At 40.5% G+C, this 22,833-nt stretch overlaps 1 protein-coding gene across 3 annotated transcripts in view; it reads right to left on the bottom strand.

Annotated features, from left to right (window-relative positions):
- The window catches only part of Znhit6 (zinc finger HIT-type containing 6), a 42,429-nt gene extending 20,457 nt beyond the window's left edge, over positions 1 to 21,972 (bottom strand). Inside the window, exons 1-7 of one of the 3 annotated variants that reach the window (XM_021659183.2) lie at positions 21,763 to 21,971; positions 21,179 to 21,324; positions 20,444 to 20,509; positions 20,252 to 20,358; positions 20,079 to 20,164; positions 15,956 to 16,059; positions 318 to 386 (exon numbers count right to left, since the gene is read on the bottom strand). In XM_021659183.2, the coding sequence (XP_021514858.1) occupies positions 318 to 386; positions 15,956 to 16,059; positions 20,079 to 20,164; positions 20,252 to 20,358; positions 20,444 to 20,509; positions 21,179 to 21,324; positions 21,763 to 21,813 (629 nt within the window). In that variant the 5' untranslated portion in view covers positions 21,814 to 21,971. Of the gene's footprint in view, positions 1 to 317; positions 387 to 15,955; positions 16,060 to 20,078; positions 20,165 to 20,251; positions 20,359 to 20,443; positions 20,510 to 21,178 lie in introns of all 3 variants that reach the window. The other 2 variants (XM_021659182.2, XM_021659181.2) reach the window with 2 other exon arrangements.
- Between the last annotated feature and the right edge of the window lie 861 nt (positions 21,973 to 22,833).

Genomic DNA, 22,833 nt, shown 5'->3' on the forward strand with positions numbered 1-22,833 from the left:
GTCCCTGCTCATATAATTCCAATCTAGTCTGTGCTAACTTTTTCCCTTTGAGTTCTATCTGCTTTGTAGACGTTCCTGAAATGGCTTCTACTTAGTCTTCTGGAAGTTCTCATAGTCTGAGACAGAACCATGTCCATGGAGTCTTTGTAGACCTGCTTTCCTGCTCAGCATCATAGCTGATTTGATCTGCATGCATGGGCTCAGCTACAGGTAACTCTCACCGTCACAAGCAGCTCAGGTTATTCATTCAGCTACTTACCTGTTTAAGTGCAGAGCCTTAAAGTAAAGTGCTCTTAATGGATAGTAGGGAACCATACCTTTTCTCTATATACTCTGCTTGGCTCTGAGGAAACTGAAGCTTTACATGCCAACAAAACTGCTGTTTCCTAGGAGAGAACAATCATGAGAAATTAAGGTAAAGAATCAAAGCCTACAGATAAGACCTGGATTTTCACTGGAACATTGTCTATGGTAGGCCTCAGAACTGAAACTGCTGTTTTTATTCAGTGCTATCTGCCATTTCCTAAAACCTTGGGAACTATGTTCCTACATTAATACACTTGTAAGGTTGGTCAGAGGAAAGGACAGAGTGAAACAGCTCTGCATTTGAGGGATGTTTGTCTTCCTGAATTAGAAGGTGATTTCTCAGCAGGGGCTTTTGTCTTTGCCTGACTAGTCCAAAGAGCAGGTGAGTTAAGTCCTGTCCAGCTGAGTCCAGCTGCTGCACTTGCACTTGTGAAGCTGGCTACGTGCACTCAGTAGCAAAACAGGACACAACAAGCTGGTCGCTAAGCAAAATGCACAAGTGCCTTTGCTTTCCATCTAAACTGTGGTCTATATAGGACCTAAGTCATGACTTACTAAATGTTTGGTTTTAGAAAAATGACCACATACCCATCATACTCAAATCAAAAAACAAAATGAAATTTAAAAAAGCCAACTACTTCTCCAAGTATCCATTAATTTAAATCTGATGAAATTTAAATCTGATGACTGTACATGGATCTCCTCTGTTTGTTTTTTTGAAGCAGGGTTTCAGGGTCTCACTATGCAGCCCTGCCTAGCCTGGAACACTTGCTATGTAAGCCAGTTTGTCCTTGAACTTAAAGAGGTCAGCCTACCTTTTTGGGTGACACCTGGCCTGCATGTATTTTCTTGTCTTAGAAGAAAATTTTATCATTCACTTGCTATATCTCTTCTGGGCAATGATAGGTAATCTTTTTAAAATTTACCCTGTAATAGTAGGGTCCCAAATCTATAATTATTTTGTAAAAAAACACAACTTTAGCAGTATATTTTCCACCAAGCATTTAAAAGATTTGGTCAAGATTCCTTTTTTTTTCACTCTGAAGGCAATGACTGTAAGCCAAATAAAACCCTGTCTGTCATTGTAAGTTACCATACATTTGAATATGGTTTTCTTTAGTACTAAGGCAGGTTGCTAGAGAAAAAAAATGTGCAGATTATATTTCTGTTTACAGTACCATTACTATACAAGAAGCAATGGGTTAAGTTTGGTTTGTTTTTTTCTTGGATTGGACAACATCAAAAGGCACATATTACTAATATAGAAGCCTGATGTCTAGAATCTCAGACAAAAGAGCTTTTATGAAGATCTGAATGCAAATGCAGCAGTTACTAGCTTTAAGAAAGTACTTATGGGAATAGCATGCACCTGGACCTGCTAAGCCTTGAAAGACTTAGTGTGACCGAAACCACACAGGCACAACAGACAAGTATCAGATGCACATGGGCAGTCAAACGTCTTCTGGAGACTCGAAAGAACTGTTTTCAAAATTTTCTCATTATATATGATGATACACAAATGATATAAAACATATACATATCCTAAACCAGAATGCTACCTGGCATCTTCTAGATTGCAAAACAGGCTCATATTGTCTGGCTAGTTCAGGGCTTAATTGTGGCAGTGCCTATATTTTAGAGTAGCTACTTCTCCGTGCCACAAACCCTCTGTAGGATATTTAACAAATCCCAGCCTGACCCACTAGATATTACAAGGACTTAGGTTTCCAGTGCTGACAAATACAACTGAAAAATGCTCCCCAGCATCCCGTGTCCCCAGGAGGAAAACCACAATAAGAGAATACTGGGACAGAACATTAGCATTTACTAACAATCACCGCTAACCCATTAGGACTACTGTTCCATAAATTCAGTCAGATGCCTTCAACAACAATACGATCATTGCACCCTTGGAATATCTACTTTCTCAAGAATGGAAATACCCCCTAGAACATTCTATATAACTTAAATTATCCAAAGCACTTGATAACAGTTGACTAGATTGGTGAAGTGGCAGGCATAAATGCTGACAGTACCTCCCCTTTCTGGACAACTGATAAAGTAATAGAAACACACACTTCTTGGAGTTCCATGAGACAAAGGTACCATAGGTTTAAGCAAGGGTATGGCTACGGTTTTCTGGTCTCCCAATTATTCACATAATCTTTTGTGTGTGAGTATACACACACACACACACACACACACACACACACACACACACACACACCATGCATTCAACCCAGGCAGTATTTATCCCAATGTCTTTTGAATGGTCAACAAAATCTTAATGCATGAATTCATGTCCTTTAAAGTGACAATATCAAAACATCCCAGAATGCAGTTAAGAGAAAAATGCCTGAAAGGCTCTCTGAGGAAGGGGAGGTTAATAAAAGAACTGAAAAATTGATGATACATGTATTTATAGGGAATATAAATATTAAAGGGGTTCTATGATCATATACTCAGTTATTATTGAGTTTACTTCTTATAACTGCCATTTTAATATCTGAGGCTCTACGAGAATCCTAAGAATATGCAAATCCAAAGTCATCAGCTCCCTTTAAATGGTACTGCTCATGCTACAGGCTTTTTTCAAACTCAATAAAGAAATGCACACAGAAAAAGAAAGGTAACAGATATCAGATTTGCAGATATACTGAAAATTAGAAATACTAGGGAAATAGAGAAAAATAGACACTGTCCATTATACAGGCACTTTCATAAAAAGCTATAAATACATTTATACATTATTATACATTATAAATACATTTAGAGAAGTACAGGCTTCTGCCCATCAGTTTCATTCCTAGGAATTTATATGGAGGAAATGACTGGGCCAGTAAGTAATAAGATACACAACTGTCCACTGCACCGTGTACTTCGGTGTGGCTAGCTGGAAGGACCCTCATCTGAGGAGACAGACTTACATAGTGAGTGTGAACTACCCCTGAGAGACAGGCAGAACTATGCAGTGAGACAGGGAAAGTACAAATGACGAATGATGTACTTCCAAGTCCGAGAGTAGGACATAAAGTGCCTTAATTCTTATTTAAAAGTAGGTCTGCATTAAGTAAATCTTTCATACATGATTTATTTTCCACTACCAGCAAAACCAAAAGTATTTTTTAATTAGAAGTACCAGGAAACAGGGAGAAAAACATTGGGAGTAATTCTCACATCTTTTCTAAGCTAAGATACTTCCCTATCAAAATCTCACTTAGACAAGTCTCCTGAGACATCATCCCTCTGCGGCTTCTGAGGAAGATGGCTCAGTGCTTGCTAGCACACAGGGACCTGAGTTCAGACCCCAGAGGCTCACTGGCCAGCCAGCCTAGCTCAATCAGTGAATTTCACTGATTGAGTAAGAGATCCTGTCTCAAAAAACAATGTGGTGCGTGACCAAGGAACACTGACCCCTGGCCTGTACATTCATAAACACACAGGACTGTGTTATAGATACAATTATTTTGATCGCCTCAAAGGTATTTTCCTGAGAAATATGTTACAAATAGCCAGGGAAATGCTTATAATCCCTGAATCTGGAAGCAGCAGGATGATGAGAAGCTCATGGTCAGCCACAACTACACAGGAACTCTGAAGCCATCCTGGGCTACAAGCTTACGTACTCACATTCAGGATCCCCCACCACAACTGGAATGTCACAGCCGAGAGTCAAAGACAGAGGCTGCATTCCTAGAACTGAGCTTCCAGTGAAACTTAAAGGAGCTTGAACTTGTTACACAGTCTGTCATCCCAGCTACTAGGGAGGCTTAGGCAGGAAAGTCAGAGTTCAAGGTCTGCAGGAGCTACATATGTTCAGCGTGTGCCAGGACAACTCATTGACACCCTGTCCCAAAAGAAAACAAAAGGCTGAGCTGTAGCATCATGGACAGTGCTTGCCAACATTGAGAAACCCTGGTTTAATCCCCAGCACCAACAGCGGAGCAACCAAGTAAACAAAACCACTGTTTCCCAAGAACCCTTCTGAAGGCTCAGTAGGCCCAAGCCCAAGGCACATTTGCTATATGAGCAGTGAATGATTAAAGTCACTAGCCTAGGACTCTGAACTTTTCCTTCCATCTCATAATTTTCTTAAGGAAACATTCTGTTATTTCTTTTTTACATGGTAAGAGTATGCAATACACCCATGCACGCACACACACACACACACACACACACACACACACTCAAAGTTGGGCTGGGGGCAAGTTAAACAGCCCTTCTGTCTGAATTTCACTCTATAACAATCTATACCTAATGCTAACTTAAGCAGGAGACTATGTGTTTGAAGCCTCAGACATTTTGGAGATGACAATTATATTTATGTTACAATATTATTAGAAAGGCAAATACTATGTTGAAAACTTAAAATACACTCAAAGGTCTTCTTTATAATTCAATTCAATAATCTTAATCATGAAGCTTAGCACAGGAATGCTGACAATGTCTTTAACTGAAACTATCAGTAGCCACGAATCTCATAAGAAAATTGAATGCAGTGTGCAGTGGCTACTGCTGAGAATACATACCAATGTCAGACTGTCCTGGGCCCTGACTGCTCTCTAATGGGGTTAATGCTTCACACAGCTTTTAGAGAGTAAGTAAAGGACTGAGAGGAAGATCCATCACTTTAGACTTAACTGTTTGTCATTTATTTATTTTTTGAATGTAGTGGTACTGGCACTCGCACATAAGTGGAGGTCAGAGAACAACATGTAGGCCCTGGGCATTAAACCCAGGCTATACAGCTTGGCATCAAGCATCACTGAGCCATTTGTACCGCCTTTTTTTTTTTTTTTTTTTTTTTTGGTGGGGTGGGAGCGTGGGATAGGCAGGGTTTCACTGCGTAGTTCTGGCTGTCCAGGAAATCAATTTGTAGACCAGGGTGGCCTTGAACTTTCAGCGATCCACCTGGCTTTCCCTCCTGAATGCTGGGATTAAAGGCTTGTACCACCATGCCCAGCTCTGTTTGTTGTACCTTTTAAGAAGTATTTCTTACTATTTTTGAGAACCACATTAATATGATGTCAGTTCCAATATGCCCGAATGTTAACTTGAGAACTTTAGATATGTCTTCACAGGATGGTCTGTGCTGACACTTCCCAGCACAGCACTGCTGAGATGAGAGCTGTGAGATACAACTGAGAGCTGAGGCCTCTGCCCTCAGGATGGATTAACCCACACATGTGTTAAGGGATTACTATGGAATTGTTCTGGCTGCCTTGTGATATCTCCACAAGACAGCCTCACAACAGGAGATATGCTCACAAGACTTTCAGTCTCAGGTGGAAAGAAGCCTATGTGGTCCTTGCTTGTTCTTTCAGAGAACCCAGCGTAAGTTTCCAGCACCCATATCCTACAGCTCACACTGCCTAAAACTCCAGCTCTACAGGGCTTTCCTCTGGCCTTTAAGAGCACACACACATATATAAATAAAAACAACAAAATTAAATTTAAAAAGACCTCTTAGTCTCCACAGTCATGAAAATTAAGCTCCATTCATTATAAATTACCTGGTCTTAGGTATTTTGTTACAGCAAGAGACATCATGAGGTTACCCTAAAGACAGCTCTTCCACATGTCTACATTTCAGAATATTCTAGAAAAATCAGAAACTACTGGTTACCAGAAAAATCCTTGTACGAGCAATAATACTGACAATAATCTGTTGTTTTAGACTCAAGTAGGGTTCTACACATGTAAGTTGTACCTGTAATTTCACTTTACAGATGAGAATACTAAGGTGGACAGAGCTAAACTGCCAATGACTGGGATATTTAGAATCATCAGGTAATAACTGATGGAATTGGAGGAATAAAAGCATTTTGTTCCACTGTCTGCAATAAAACCTTATTTTAACTGAAAACTGAAAGAAAATCCGCCATATTTGGAAACCCTTGAAAGACAAAGGCATGAAATGGCTACACAATCCTTCACTCACAGCCGCCTGAGCTTTAAAGCATGTTTCATGGCGAAAACTTAAAAGTCTCTTAAAAATAAATGCAACCCTCCCTCCTAAAAATAATTTTATTTTATTATGATTAGTAGCATGATTAAGTAGTTCTGGAAGCACGAATAGGAAGGGTCTGCTTAGTTACTTCATTTGGATTAAAATAACTAGATTTAAGAATGAAAACCACAGTTTTATGTCTCACGTCATTATGAGCATACTTTAAAAAGGACCAGTTATGTATTTTGCCCATGAAGCACTCCACTACATGGTAATAGAAAACAGGCTAGCTAGGTGGTGTTGGAGAGAAGAGGTGGTTTATTAAGAAAAGGCATGCAGCTTGTGAAAGCTGAAATGAAAAAAGAGTATTTTTTAACCACTCACTGGCTATGTGGTAGCATTCAGGAACGACTGGCTACTTCTAAGACTGGGGAGCACAGAGCCACTTACTACGTAAGGTTCAGGAATCTAAGTCCCCCCCCCACACAAAAAGTACCTTTTATAACACCCAGGGAGCCCCTCCTAAAAACATTATAATGAAGAAGAGCAGATATATGCCCACCAAAAAATGGTATTAAATACTGGCATCTATTTCATGTTAACCGTGGAGAAAATAAGTACTACAGGAACTCAGGTGAAAGAGCCAGGATGGAGAAGATGAGCTATGGTATGTACTTCCACAGATGGCAAGGCAATACAGAAGAGGAAGACATACTAGGCATCAGCAAGGATGAACACCGGGTTTACTTCAGTACAGCAGGCAAGCAGGAGGGACAGACTACAGATCACTTGTCGGTGCAAATTTACAGCAATAAACTCCCTGGTGGCACAGTAGCCTCTACGACTGACTCTAGACACACAAAGCTACTTTCATGGCCTTACACTCCCTGGGCCTTTGGAGCTGATATTGTACCAGCAGACCACAAAGCTATTTCCCTTCCTTTTAAAGGTAGCCAAAACACTATCTTTCCTGCCTCTTTGGTAAGGTCTGGATATAAAATGCTCCCACCTTTCTCTGGCTGGTGGTAGTTTTGGGAAGCTATGGAACCTTAGCTGGAGGAATGGGTTGCTGGGGGACAGACCTTGAGCTTTAAAGACCAGTCCTACTTCTAGGCTGCAGTCTTTCTGCATCTTGCTCTACCTGGATGAGATATTAAGGATTCTCGGGCAAAAGCTCTGGCTATGAACCCCTTTATGCTTTCTTCCCCTTAACAACTGTAACCTCCTCTTAAATTGTAAGCCAAGATTAAGTTCTTTCTCTCTTCAGCTGCTTCTTGTCAGGTATGTGGTCCTGATACACACTGCTCTTAATGAATGATTTTCTTGTGCAATCTCAGGTAGTGAGACTTGGCACTACTACTGCAGCCTGTATGTAACTCCAGTCATTAGCGCACAACAGTGCAAGGAGTTTGCCAGCTTGTCTTCCCACTGACCAAACAGCCAAAAAAGTTGGGCAGGTGCTAAGTTGGTAAATAGGCCAACAGCTTTCAACCAGAGGCAGATATCAAAGTCATCTGACACTTTTTAGAAATAAGGGTAGCCTAAGGTCAATGAATTAATAGTTCTGTTCACCAAGCCCAAGTATCTACACTCTGGAACTGGCCTGCAGTTAATTCTAAAGGGCATACTAACTGAAAACCACTCAGAAACACTACAAACAGTTCCACTACTGTCACAGATCCTCTTTTATACCCAAGGCAAAAGGCACAGAGAAGTCACTTGGCCAAAAAAAAAAAAAAAAAACAACAACAACAACAAAAAAACCCTCCCTTCATATAATATCAGGCTGAGAATGAACCAAGCCAAGAGTATGACCTATGTTGTAATCCTCATTAACAAGCAAACACACAAGGCAGCTCACATTAGCTTGCTTTATGGGAAATACCTGAAATGGTCTTTGCTCTGCAAATCAGGGTTGCAGAGTAATTGAGAAGCAGATGTTAACTTCTTGCAATGGAAAAGACAAAACATTTAAACTTCAGACATAGGCTAGGTGATGAGATGACAGATTTAAACCACTGTCATTTCTGTTGATGGCCAATGAATGAGTCACCTGAGACACTGACTACAGTGGGCAAGAGGCTATAGTATTCCAAGTACGTGACCATCATCATGGTGAAAGCATGCTTTAACAAAGATGTACCTGGCATCAGTATAGAGACCCCGAAGGTAGAAAAATCACTTAGATTCCCCTAAGTGAGGCAGAAACCCATACTAAATGCTGTCGTAAAGGACACAGGGAAGGGATGCATTTTTGAGGCACACACTGAAGGCCTAGTAACAGGAAAAAGACCCCCTAGCTGGGTCAATCTGTGGACACTGAGGATGATCAAAGTGTTAGGTTCTCCATTTCCACAGACAGTGGTTAAGCGACACTACGGGAAGGTATACCCTAGGAAGCAGTGTCACAAAGCTTCCTTGCTCCTGTGGGCATGGCCATGATCGGGAGAGGCTGGACTGGGGACCAATCAGGCTTCTGTTTCTTCACAGTGCTTTTGGAGACTTTGCAGTGGCTCTGAAATTCCTCCATCAACACCTAAGAGCCACATGGAAAGGGAATGGCGGAGTTCAACATTTCAGCCTGGCTGCAAGTTTTCACCAAGCATCTATTACGTAACCCTCCAGATCTCACTGCAGAATCTACTTGTATTCCACAACTTCTAGGCTCATCATTTCATTTTTCTTTGCTCCTTTCTAAAGCCAAGTTGTAGAAAAGTATAAATCTATACTCATAGACACAATATATACACACACACAAACACACCCTTTTTAAAGAAATGCATTGCCACAACTGTTTAAGGAAACAAGTGCAACTATGTTAAGAAAAAAATAGGCATATTACATGATATAATTAGAAAGCTAAAATTGTATCTAAAGAATAAAATATTTTTTAATTTGTAAAATGTTATATATCTTTACAAGAGGGACACCTAGTGGCTAACTTCTAAAATAGGACTGAGCTCTTAAATACTAATTCACATTTTCTTCTTTTTTTTTCATGATTTTTTTTTTTATTTTTTATCACATTTTCAACAATGGGCATGACTCTATGATCTTAATTCTGTAAAGATGACAGATACCTCTTCAGAAAGCAAAAAGCCAAACACAATCCTCTAATCCAAAGGACGGCTTAGAAAGTTTAGAACTCACAGTTCTAAGCAGGAAGAGGGAGAAGCATGATAAGCATAAGGGCTTGGGGGCTACCTGGAACTGGGTGGAGTGGTAAAGCCATCAATAGATAGACTCCGGGTAGAGGAAGGTGAAGTTTGCACCCTTCTGGGGAAACAGGTGGTTAGTCAATCCAAGAATACAGGCTGAGAGTAGACCTCAACACACAGGCTGGTGACTTAGCCACCATCAGAGAGGCTTCCTCCTGCAGCAGATGGGCACAAACACAGAGACCCACAGCCAGACACTGCGCAGGGGGAGAGGGGATGGGGAAAGAGACAGAGACAGACACAGACATCTTGGAACACACAGCTTTAAACAAGATGTCTCCATCAAATCCTACCTCAGAGCTCGGGAACCCTATGGAAGAGGAGGCAGGAGGGGGGAAAGAAGGGACAGAGGACAATAGGAGAACAAGGCCCTGTAAAACAGCTGAGCAAAGTTCATGTAAACTCACAGAGAGTGAACGAAGCAGCATCAGAAGGCCTACACAGGTCTGCACCAGGTCCTCTACACATACACTACACCTTTCAGCTCAGCACATGTACGGGACTCCTGAATATGCGAATGAGTGGGTCTGACTCTCGTGCCTTCTCTTGGGGCTCTTTTATTTTTCTGTTGGCTTGGCTTGTCCAACTTCAATACGATGGGTTTGTTTTATCTTGTTCTATTTTATTTTGTTATGTTTTGTTATCTCTTTGAAGCCTGTTTTTTTTTTTTTTTCTAATGCGAAACAAAACAAGGAGTGGATCTAAATGAGAGAGGTGGTGGGGAGAAACTAGGAGAAGCAGAGGGAGGCGAAACTGTATTCAGATTATACTATTTAAGAAAAGTGTATGTTTAATAAGGGAGAAGAGAAAAAAGACTTAGAAAGAAATGTTTTAACTTATTAGTTACATAATAGTTTAACCTTATTCTTTTAATGCTGATATAACACATTTATTTCTTTTTTTATTATTTTACATATATCAAAGTATTGTCTACATGTATGTCTGTGTACCCGTGCAAGCCCGGAGCCTGTGGAGGTCAGAAGAAGAGCATGGGTTTTCTTGTAGCAAGAGTTAAAGTTGGTTCTGAGCCACTATGTGGGCGCTGGGAATAAAACCCAGGTCCTCTAGAAGAGCAGTCACTGCTCTTAACTGCTGAGTCATCTCTCTAGCCAAAAAGGTTTATTTTTATTATGTGTATGTGTTTATGTCTGTGTGTGGGTATGAAATGACCATGAAAATGCCTACAGAAGCCAGAAGAGGAAACCTGATTTGCTGCAGTTAGAGTTACAGGATGTTGTGAGCTACCTGATGAGGGTACTGATAATCAAACTTGGGTCCTCTGCAAAAGCAATTATTTCTTAACTGCTGAGTCATCTTTCCGGCCCATAGTACATACTACGTTTCACTGTAATTTCCCAAGGTGTATGTAGCATATATTGCCTGATTAGCTAGTACCAGTCAAAATACTAATTCAGTTGAATGACTAAGTATAGAAAAGTAAAGGCAAACTATTAAGTTGCCTTAAAATAACTGCCCTTGGATTTTCTGTCATTGTTTTGGGCTCTTTGCTTTTATAGTAAATGGTTTCTGAATTGCTGCAATGTTGGTTCTTATGGCATTTTGGTCATTTTCATTGCTCTTGACATGCTACTTTTGGCAGTATTTTCTCCTTTAATTTTCTACTGGTCACCAAGGTTTTAACATTAGACAGCTTATTTGAACTGACTGGTAACTAGGTATTAATTTTACCTATTAAGTGCTGGGCAAGGGAAAAGCGTTTCCATGTCTCTTTTACAGCTGGCATGCCTAGATACTTCTCTCAGTTAGAGGCCTTTGGCCTAAGGCTGCCCAAGATGATGAAGACATTGAAAGACTAGCTCACAAGTAAAATTATCTGATGTCTAAAAAAAAAAAAATTATAAAATGTTGTCAATTAATAACTTTCTGAGCCATTTGGTACATTTCAGATTTTGAATTTTCAGATCAAGGAGGCTGTACTGGTGAAGTTTATGCAAATATTATAAAACCTAAAAATTTTCAAATCTGAGACACTTCGAGTATCAACTAGAGTCACTCAGCATGTGATGGAAAGTGCACTGCTACCTAAGCCATGCCTCAGTTGACAAGTACCTTCCCTCTGCACTTCCACATCTCCCGTTTGATCAGAACAGGAGCCATAGCCATTTACATACTTTAAGCAACAAGCAGGTCAGATCCACATAGTCACTAGCAAAACCCAACACAATGAAAAGACTGGTACTGTGGATAAAAACACATTTTTCACATGATGGTGTCAGAATACTTTTAAAAAATTAAATCTCCAGCCCCAAATACATAAATGGACTGTATATACCTGTCAACATAACTCTTTAAAAAGCAGAAGCTTTATTATTATATTCATACCTACTGCCCTACTTCTGGATAGTGATAAGCATTAGATGTGGCCAGACCTGAGGCTGGAGCTCCATGATGGCAAGAGAGAGCAAGGCCAGCACGCATCTACTCTGTTATCTTCTGGCACACTGTAGAGGAAAGAAGGCCCCTGCAAGACACCAAGCCCATCCAGTACCATGATTGCAGACTTCTAAGACCCTATAAGAATGAGTGAACCTTTTTAAAAAATTACCCAGCCAGTGATTATTCTGTTACAGTACAGAAGAGACTAAGACTGCATTCCCCAAAGTTGCTACCATGTAAACTAAGTAGTCCCTTCTTACTGACAGATTCACTCCTGTGGCTGCCATTACCCAGGTAGCTGTGAACTGTACAGTCAAGTAGAAAACTCCCCAGCAAACAATCTGTGTTCCAAACTGCACTGCTCTGAGTAGTGAGATGAAATCTACTCTCTGTCCTTCAGACAATGATCCTGTCTACCACATCTGCACCGTGTGCGCTACCTGCCTGTGCATCAGGAGTTGCCATTTAGTCACAAGACTGCTGCAGTGTGGCTGCTGACTTAGTGCTTATATTTAACAACGTCTCCAAAGTGTAACGATAAAGGCGATGTAAAAACATGCAACACCCCCCACAAAAGGGGTATAAAATACTTTAACTAAAACATCAAAAGCCTTCAATTTAAGTGGGAAAAAAGCAAAAAATATGTTGAGGTTCCTGAGGTCTAGGGTAAGGACAAATTGTGCTGAGTTTGCTAGTGTGCCTCAAACTGCAAGTGCTGACTGTAGTACCTAAGTCTTCAGTTAAGACGGAAGAGGTAGCTTTAGTGAAGTGTGTAGTGTGCACTGACTGGTGCTAATATATTACACCAGGAAGCTTTCAGCCTCATTGTTTCTTATCTCATAGGCACTGTATCATCTCATGCCATGACAATGACGAGAACAGAACAGTAAGATGTTCTGAGAAAGACCATATCACACAACTTTCACTAGTGTATACTGCCATAATTATTCTATTTTATTGCTGCTGTTATTAATCTCTTAATGTACCTAATTTATAAACTAAATGATAACACAGGAATGTGTGTATAGAAACAAACTATACACACAGGATTTGGCATTATTCACATTTCTGGGAGGCTTGGAATGCAAACCCTATAAATAGAAAGAGATGGGATAGTCTGCTATGAGCACAGCTTTACATCTATCTTCAGGCAATACTTTTGGCAATCATTCTATATGAGTACATTTAATTTGGAAGGCATGATAATTACCTCCTTTTCCTATCTGTAGAAACTATTGATAAATTCCTAGAAAAGCTGCTAGGTATACAAATACTTACAAGCCTCCCCTATCACCTCTTTCCTACACTTGACTGTACCTTTGTAGTGAGTCCAGAGCTCACTACATTAAATACTTAGGGCAATAAGGTACAGAAGACAATCTGAAAGGTCTCCCACTAGAATGCAGCAACAAGTCAGAATAACCAAGAGGCCCTCTTTTCAATGTCACTGGGTAATATTAGGCAAGGTTGGCTCAATAAGCTGGGGACCTCAAAGTTACATCAAGAGATTAGTGAACAAGTAACTAGAAAATTCTACTCACCAGCACAAATGAGAACAAGGAAAACTTATATCGGATTGGGGAGGGGGAAGAAGGGGGAAGGTGTGCAGAAATAAATTCTGGTATGACAGTCGTACTATATTCATGTACTCACAAGCATTAGGTCACACAGGTCTATGTACTTGTCAAGAACAAATGCGGCTAAGAATGTGGCTCAGTGGCACAGCACCGGCACAGTGTGGCAAAGTCATGGTCTGATGATCAGTATACTGCCCCAGCTTCACACGTATAATTAAGATTTTTGCATTTCACAGCACGTAAACTCCAAAGAAATACAAACAGCTTTTGAGCTCTAGCTAATAATGCTGAATAACACGGAGGCCAGGATAATGATGTCTGCATTAACCCTGAAATGCTAAAAAGTCAGATAAAAACACGGATACGCATGATGGCACTGGGTGGATTTTTGTCAACCTGACACAAACCTAGACATATCTGGAAAGGGAGTCTTAATGGAGGAAATGCCTCCATAAGACTGGCAGGTAGGTAAGTCTCTGGAGTCCTTTTTTGATTACTGATTGATGTGGTATCACCCTTAGCAGTTGGTCCTGGGGCATAAGGAAGCAGGATGCACATGCCAGGAGGAACAAGTCAGTAAGCAGTGTTCTCGCTTCTTTTCCTGCCACTGTTTTTTTTTTATTTTTGTTTTGTTTTGTCTGACTTCCCTTCACAGTGTAAGCAGAAATAATCCCTTTTTGTTGTGTTTTACTACAACAATGGAAACCCACATAAGATTGAGCAATTAAACTGTATTGAGGAAAATTCAGTGGACAAAACTAATTTATAAACATAAAAATTAAGGCAGTTGACTTGGCAGGAGGCAGCAGCTGCTCTCAAGGGAGGTGGCAGAAACTCGGGGTGACATTACTGCCCTCCTTATAGACGGTGATGCAGGAGCACCACACATCTGTACTCCCAGGAAATCAGAAGTCAGCACACAGTGTGTCTGAGGCAGCCTGGGCAGCCCAAGACTCTGCCTCAAATTAAAAAAGTAAAGAAAAGAAAACAGAAATTAAGCTATTATTACCAGAAAAACCAGAATTTAAAGATTTTCCCGAGGCTAGGTCTTGCTACGCTGCCCAATGTGGCCTGAGACTTGCAGTTGACCTATTTTAGACCCCTGAGTGCTGGGATGACAGTGTACTGCCACCACACCTGGCTCACATTCTTTACCGTCCCCACCAAAGAAATCTGGAAGAAAGAAAGAAAGAAAGAAGACTCTAAAACAATTGTCTTTTTGAGTGAACATAATAATGGTCATGTAGACACATTAAAACTATTCCCCTCACTCATGGGGAAAATGGTACAGACAGAAAAACTTAGGTTGCAGAGCTAGTCATAAATGGGATTTGAAGCCAAAACATTCTGGTTCCAGAGAAAAACAGAAGTCAGGAACATATTTCTCCCGTGGTCACATACATGAAGTAAAAGGTGTAAAGATTCGAGGATGTCTGTAATGCTAACTCTACATATTTAAATGTCCTCAGTACAAGTCAACAACTTCAGTCAAACTCTATTCTAACTACTGGAGACAAAACACAACAAATACAAGACTGGCCTCACATCTCTGTAATTCCATGGCATTGCCATCTTGGAGTGGTCTATAATTAAAATGAAGTTACTAAACCCAGTGAGAGACAAAACAATCTTTTCTAGAGACAAAGACGTTACTCTTGGCTACAAGAACTAACCTGGGATGACAGTTCCAAACGGCTCCTTCAAAACACAGCACACATCTTATGTACAAGACACAAACCAAAGTTATCAAAGTATGCCAAATTCTCAGTGGGTCAGTTTCCAAGTACACAAATCTCATATTTGATAAAAATATGTAATTACTTTACTTTGGAAATCAATCATGAACAAGGAGAATCAATGTCACTAACATTATATGAATACTGACATTCTGTAATTACATAAAATCTTTTGAAACAGTGCAAGCTTTATTAAAATAAAACTGATGATAATTCTGATGAGTCTAATTTTTCAACTGTGGAATAATAAATTGGAAAGGGTCTCTACAGTTTACTTAGCTCTTCCCAGATCAGAAAGCTGAGGGTTGAGAGCACACACTGTTCTGCGCTTTAATCACCCTTTTTTAGATTGGAATTTAAAGCTCCCAAACACTTCCATAATGTTCTAGGTTTCAGAGAATATTTCAAAACACTATTACTCAAAAGCAGGATTCTTAGCCATGAGCATTGTTGGCACCATTAGAAATGCACGCTATCAAATTCGAACCCAGTCATAAGGCACTATCAGAAATACATGTTATTAAACTCCAACTTACAAGTATATTCACTCGTTTGTTATGTACATCAATATTTGAGAAGCTTCTCAAAGGACAGCAGGACACATACCCAAATTTTTACTAGTTGCAGGACGTGCAATTATCACTTTTTCTTGTCATCTGGTTAACAGTTTAAGGATCACACTTTTGTTAACAAAGTTCTAAAGCAAACCAAACCTTAAAATTTGGTCATCATTAAATTATAACAGCTCTATAGTAACAGAGAGAGGCCTACCTATGGTCAAAAACTGTTGAATTCTCTTTCCTCTTGCTGAATCCATTGGGTAGAAGCTTTAAGTAAATACCTTGCTTTCGGGCACGATTCTTCATAAAGAACAGCTAAAAAGAAAGCCAAACATAAGTTAGCTTTAGAATGCCTTACAATTCATAATCAAATGAAACCATACAAAGAGGGTACAAAACACTTGAATTAGTTATTAAACTCAGGGAGGTAACTAGATAGTCTTGAACCTTCTACTGAGTTAAGAAAGAAAGAAAAAAAAATCACTCCAAGAAAGGGAAATAAAGTTTTCTGGTTAAATGGATAGGAATTTAAAACTTGTAATGCAAAGTTGAATAATCAAGTCATAAGTCTATGGAAAAGGGTTAGCGATCACCAGCTAATATAAAGAAAATGATAGGTAATTTTGTAAGTCAGCTGACTTTGGTTTTAACAATGGCAGTAGCTATAAAGATGAATTCTCCCACTGAAAATATAGCCAGGCAATGGGAGAAGTACACATATAAAATAAACATTATTTAAAAACTGCCTTAAAAGCATTTTGAGCTAGCAAACAAACAAAAACCCTCAAATTATTATACTTGCTCAAGAGAGAACACAATTATGACACAAAAGACTTATGAAAACACAAAATAGGGAAAGTGGAAAAGAAAAACATAGCACACAAACACCATTTATTGATACTGGGCAAAGGAGACAAAAGCTTATGAGCAGCATTTCTCAATCTTCCTAACGCTGCAGCCCTTTAATACAGTTCCTCATACTGTGCTGACCCACAGTAACTAATTTTGCTACAGTTATGAACCGTAATGGAAATATCTGTTTTCCAATGGTCTAAAGAGGGTGCCACCCACAGGCTGAGAACCACTGGCCGAGAAGAAGAGAAAGTAAAGAAGTCAAAGAAGAACTAATTCCTGATACATGAAGCAACTTAGCCTTAAAGTAACCAAGCAAAAACTAACTGAGCCACAGGGTCAAAAGTCCTTTTACTGTGAGTGAGGAAAGCTAGAAAAGATTTAAGTAACACTTACAAGCTGACTTTAAGAGAACACACTCTTGTCTCTCAACCCTCTGATGGACACCAGGCTTTGCAGATGCTCAAATTGCTTACCTCACTAGTGTAATACTTGCACATGACATTCATACCTTCTCTTTCTATGTGAAATAATCCTCATGCCCAAAACTGTGTGGACATTAGTCAAAAGGTAAGGTAGCAAATAAGAAAAAAGGTTTGTGGCTGCTCAGTATGCACGGAATTTTCATCCCAGCATTCAGATTTGTGGCTGGTTGAATCTGTGACAAGGCCAAATGTTTACAATGAATCCCTATTTCTTCCAAGCAAACAGGCCATATGTCGAGTGTAGCAGAGATGTAAGACATATAAATGGACCAACAAGATGGACTGGCCAGAGCCTGGCCAGAGCCTGGCCTAAGCTTCTGTTCTATGGCTGCCCGATTTATGATAAAGGTGACCTTGGGAGAAGGAAGGGGAAGATGGCCTTTCCAGGAAATGGTGCTATGGAGAGGGATTACCAATAGGGAAAATTAAACAGCACATTCACTTTCAGTGGCACTAACAGTCGATTCTAGGAGAAAACAAAAATGTGAAATGTAATACTATACGGTTTTCAGAAAACAATTATCTCTGCAACTTCAAGGTAGAAATTATTAGGTTCAAAGCAGGCCACCCAAATGGCAGTTCTACTGACCATGTACAGGAAAGAATCTGGAAAACTACTAACTATAAAGGAAACAAACAAAAGATAAAACTTACACTAAAAGACATTTGTTCATGAGAAGAGTGAAAAGATAAACCATACAAAATAGTTCATAACATTCAATCAATTGGTGACAAGTCCTTAAAAAACACAAAGAACTCTTCTAAACAATTAAGGCAGAGACAGCTCTTGAGGGCTGAACTTAAAATCACAGAACCCCCAAAAGCCTAGTATGATAGCAAAGTCTGCTATCCCAGCCTCACACAGAGGGATGGGAGCTAGAGACAGAAGAAATCCAGTCTCTTCAAGGTAAAGGAAGAGGGAAACACCAAAGGCTATCCTTTGACCTCCACACACATGTCCACATGTCCACACTGACTAGTAATGATGGAGAAAGCTGGCCAACAAAAATATGAGCAAAAGGCTTAGGCATGGACTCACAAAAGAGGAAATCCAAATGTCCAATAAAAAGATCTTTCTTTTCAAAAGGAATAAGTGAATTATAAAATTAAAGCCCAAATACAATCCTATAGCAATCAGACTATAAAAGAAAACAAAGCCTTTAAAGGCCAGACCAAATTCAGACACCAGTTTTCATGCTGAACTGGCAAATAAGTTCCCCTAACGTTTACTCAAACTAAGGACACAAACACATCACCACAAAACAATTTTGTGTTTAGATACAAACCTAGAAAAGCAAATGCATAGACAAATCATAATTTAAAATAAAAAAGATTCTTAAAAGTATTGTTTCAAAATCAGGATTTTTGTTTGTTTGTGGTTTTTGTTGTTGTTTATTATTGAAAATTCAAAGTCTATGAACAACAAGGTATGTTTCTAAGACAACCCTCAGGAGAGGGAAGTAGGTCAGTGTGGCATGTCAGAGGGTGGCAAGGAGCTCCAGGAAAGCAGGAATGTTCTTACCCTAGGCCCAGTGGCAGCTACACCAATTTCCAGCCTATCATTAATCATTACACTGTATGTCGACCTTATGATTTTTTAATGTACGCTGTATTTTACAATAAAAAGAAAAATAGAATTTGTGATGTTTAATTTAACCTGAGTAGTAGTAAGAGCAGCTACATAGTAACTTTCTGTATGTGTAAAATCAACGTTATCAATAGTGTGTGTGAAAGTTATTGAAAATCTTAACTTCTACATTAATATAGTTTCTGATTCAATTACAGTATTAATAAATTAGTTACCAAATATTACACATGTGTAAGTCGAGTGCTTAATGAAAGCAAGAATATGAAAACTAAGTGTTAGGACACAGGGTTCTCTTAACTATGTTGTCCAAACTGAAATCATACCACTCTCTTAATTATTCCCCACAGCATACCAGCCACCACCATCTCTCATGTGGCATACACCCTTGCAACTGTTCTTCATGCTTTGATCTTCCACTATTGTTCCCTGATACCAACCAAGCAGTAAAAGTAATCTTTTAAAATCCATTTATTTTTATTTTATGCCTATGTGTGTCTGCCTGCATGTGGGTATGTGTGTGGTGGGTGCCTGGTGCCACTGGAGGCCAAAAGAGAGCACTGGAGCCTTTGGAACTGGAGTCACAGGGCAGTCACTGTACATCTCTGTCTAGGCCATGGTCTCCTGCAAGATCAAATGCTCTTAACTGCTGAGTGATGTCTCCAGGCTAACACAAACATGCTTAACTTCTCTCTTGGTTTTTGTCCTTTTTTTGAGACAAGGTGTTACACCCCTGCCTGCCCTGGGACTCACGAGAGTCACCTGCCTCAGTTTCTCGAGTGCTTGATTAGAGGCACCGCATCTACCCTCCCTTAGTTTCATGCTTATTTAGAATGCTTGAAGACTCCTCCAGGTTTCCCTAACCTCTGTTCAGCATCCGCCCTCACTCACTCAGCTGTCCTGCCCCTCACAATCCACCAAGCACACAAACCCTGTTCCCACTTGCATCTTTGTATTCTTAAGCCGAAGTCTTCCTATGTCTTCCTCCCTGAGTGCCAGATCACAGGCTGTGCCACTTCTGCTTATGTTTCTACCCAGAAGAGTCTTCTTCCAAGTGTCTTCAACTGCCCCCTGTCCCCTCACAGAAGCTCATCTCTACCACTGTGTTGAAAATCATACTCTGAAAAGTCCATGCCCCTCAAACGCCATTCTGTTCTCTTTACTCTCTTGACCCATCTTAATTTCCTACACACTCTTAAATCTATCAGGAATTTTATCTGCTGTTCTATACACCCTGACTCTTCCACTTAACCATGTCCCCACTACAACACAAACTCTTCAGGGCAAGTACTCTGGATCTACCTCAAATAACCAGAATAGACTCAAATCACAGTGGCCACTTGAAATGTGTGAGAAATGAGTAAAACGAGCGGAAGAGACTCGAACTTGAGAAGATCAGAAAAAATACTTACATATTTCTTGCGTTTTGGTGTTTTCAAAAAGGTATCTCTTGAAACCTGGTCTGCTGTTCTTGCCACATCTTCTAAAAATCTATAGTCTTGTAATTGCAGAATGAAAAAAAGTTAACAAGTGACATATGCCAGTGGCCAGAAAGCATCCATCTGTTGAACCCAAAATTCCTTACCACTTAGGAGAGTCATTTCAGTAAACTCCTGGAGTGAAACATAAGCTGTTTTATCTCGGACTCCATTACAAGTCAGCTCAGCTTTGTGTCTCTTTACACAGGGCAAACTGAAGAAGCAAACAGGAAGCAGTTTTATATCTGGGGTAAGAAGTGCAGAGAGGTAGGGAATAAGGTAAGGCATCGCAGTCCTACCTGCAGGAATATCGCATGCAGCGTGGACATCTGTACTTTGCTTCTTCTGTCCCACAAGTTTCACACCTGAAAAAGTGCACCTGTGACTTAAAACTCAAAAACTAACTCTACCTATATATCTGTAATCTCTGAATGCTGACTCAGAGACTTTATAGGCAGGCAGTCAAAGCAAATAATTACAGGTCAGCAACTCTGATAAAGTATTTGACAACTGTCACTGAAAATTATGAAAATGTTTAAAACTGACATTTACAATAAAGTGCAATTCAAGAAAACAATATGTGTAAATCATCTCATTTTTTACTTCTTTTTCTACTGTAATTAGAGAATAACACAAATTGGTGATTTTTAAATTTGTAATTCATGGAGACTCTAGGTGTCTAGAAGCATAATCCATGAGCTACGTCTGGATAGTTTAAAAACAGCAAAACAAAGTCGGACAAGATCTTCGGTTGGTTTTTACTACATGTCCCCCAATTCCTATTTTCTTTCAGGAGCTTCTCAGTTAAGAAGATCTGGTTCCACAAAGGTCCCCTGATCCCCATCGTTTTCACTCCCTAACTTGACCTAACTTGAATTTGTCATCTGACAGTACCCTTTCCAACCGAACCTGACACACCCAGTTAGACTTCAGGGCCCACTTCACGTCTGGTGTAACCTACCTCACACTCTCTGGCTGCAGTAGTCATCCACCCTAACGTTCGATTTCCCATTTGGATCTTCTCCCTGTCCTACCTTGACATAGCCAATTTCCTCTTGCAGCCCACTGGGGGATTGGTATGCTGCTCTTCCTTCACCTTCGAGTCCTCCATCACTTCTCTTTTGAGGCAATCCTCTTCTTTTACATGCACTCCATCCATCACCTGCTCTTCCTTTACGCTCTGATCAACAAACAACTCCTGTTTTACGTCCAGGTACTCCTCCTTCACTTCTTCCCAGTCCGTTACCTCCTCCTTCACCTTCACTTTCTCTTCCTTTATTTCTGGCTCATCCACCATCTCTTCTTTCACCACCAGGCCACTAACCGCCTCCTGCTTCACCTCCTCCAGCACGCCAGCTTTCTCATCCTTCACCTCGGGCCCGCCCTCCACCTCCAGCTTTACCCAGTGGCTGTCCGAAAAGCCACTGTCTATATCCGACCAGTCCACTACTTCCTGCTTCACCACAGCTAAGTCCATCTTTATCTCCTCCGCATCCTCTGTGGTCTTACTTCCTGTCAGTCCATTCCTCTCCTCTCCATCGCCAGCCGGGGGATTCCCAGTTAGGTACCCGGCTCCCTCCCCACCAACCTCCGGTCTCGGCCGCGCCCCCTCAGCTACCCTCAGGGGACCTCCGCCGGGTGTCCCTTCCAGCTCAGCTGCAAACTCCATCAGCTCACGAGCCTAGGCGAAGCTGCCTCTCCGTTCTTCACTGTGGCGCTAACCACCAGGCCAACAAACGAATCAGCGACTGCGCTACACGTGTGCAAGCCAGAAGCCGCAAGCTAGGCACGCTCGCTGGAAGCAGGGCTAGCCGCAAAGCAATTCTTCCGCGCTGCGACTCTTTACGACTTGTACGGTTCTTTACGGCTCCGGGGCTGTCCCTTAGAGCCATCCCTGAGACCACGCCCACTGTGCCTCCCGCTCGGGGAGGGGTTTCGCCACGCCTTTCTCTGGCTCGAAAATTGGTGTTCTGGGAATTGAAATTACGGGCTGTGAATAAATTGACCCACTTTAATCTGTATTAAGGATTAAGCCTAATAATGTGTTACAACAGACGACAGTCTTTCACGTTCCTATGAACTTTAGACTGTCTAATTCAGTGGTTCTCAACTTTCCTCATGCTGTGAACCCCAACCATAAAATTTTTTTCATTGCTACTTCATAATTGTAAAGTATAATTGCTATTGTTATAAACCCTAATGTAAATATTTTTGGAGATAGAGGTTTGTCAAAGTGCTTGCAACCCACAGGCTGAGTGAGAGAACCTCTCTCTCGTCTATTCTTCACCTATACACACACTAGGGACCATAGCGTTAGAAAACGCCTTTAACCCAGCATTTAGGACCTAGAGGATCTCTGTGACTTCAAGACTAGCCTTGATTACAAAGTAATTTCCTGGAGCCCGGGCAACATAGTGAGATCCTATTTCAAAACAAACAGGAGAAGAAGGAAGAGGAGGGAGATACAATCTAATCTGCTCCCACAAAGATCACAGAAAACCAAGCATGTAGAATCACCCACAAAAAGCAGCCGAAACTCTGGCTGTTATAGGCTAATTGTATCTCCTAAAATCCATAAACTGAAGTCCTTAATCCCTAACATCTCACAACTTTGACTCTATTTAGAGATAAGGGTTTTAAAGGCATACTGGTAAAAAATGAGGCCATCAGAATGCACCCTAATCCAATC

Source organism: Meriones unguiculatus, chromosome 10 (genome assembly GCF_030254825.1).
Source record: "Meriones unguiculatus strain TT.TT164.6M chromosome 10, Bangor_MerUng_6.1, whole genome shotgun sequence".
NCBI lineage: Eukaryota > Metazoa > Chordata > Mammalia > Rodentia > Muridae > Meriones > Meriones unguiculatus.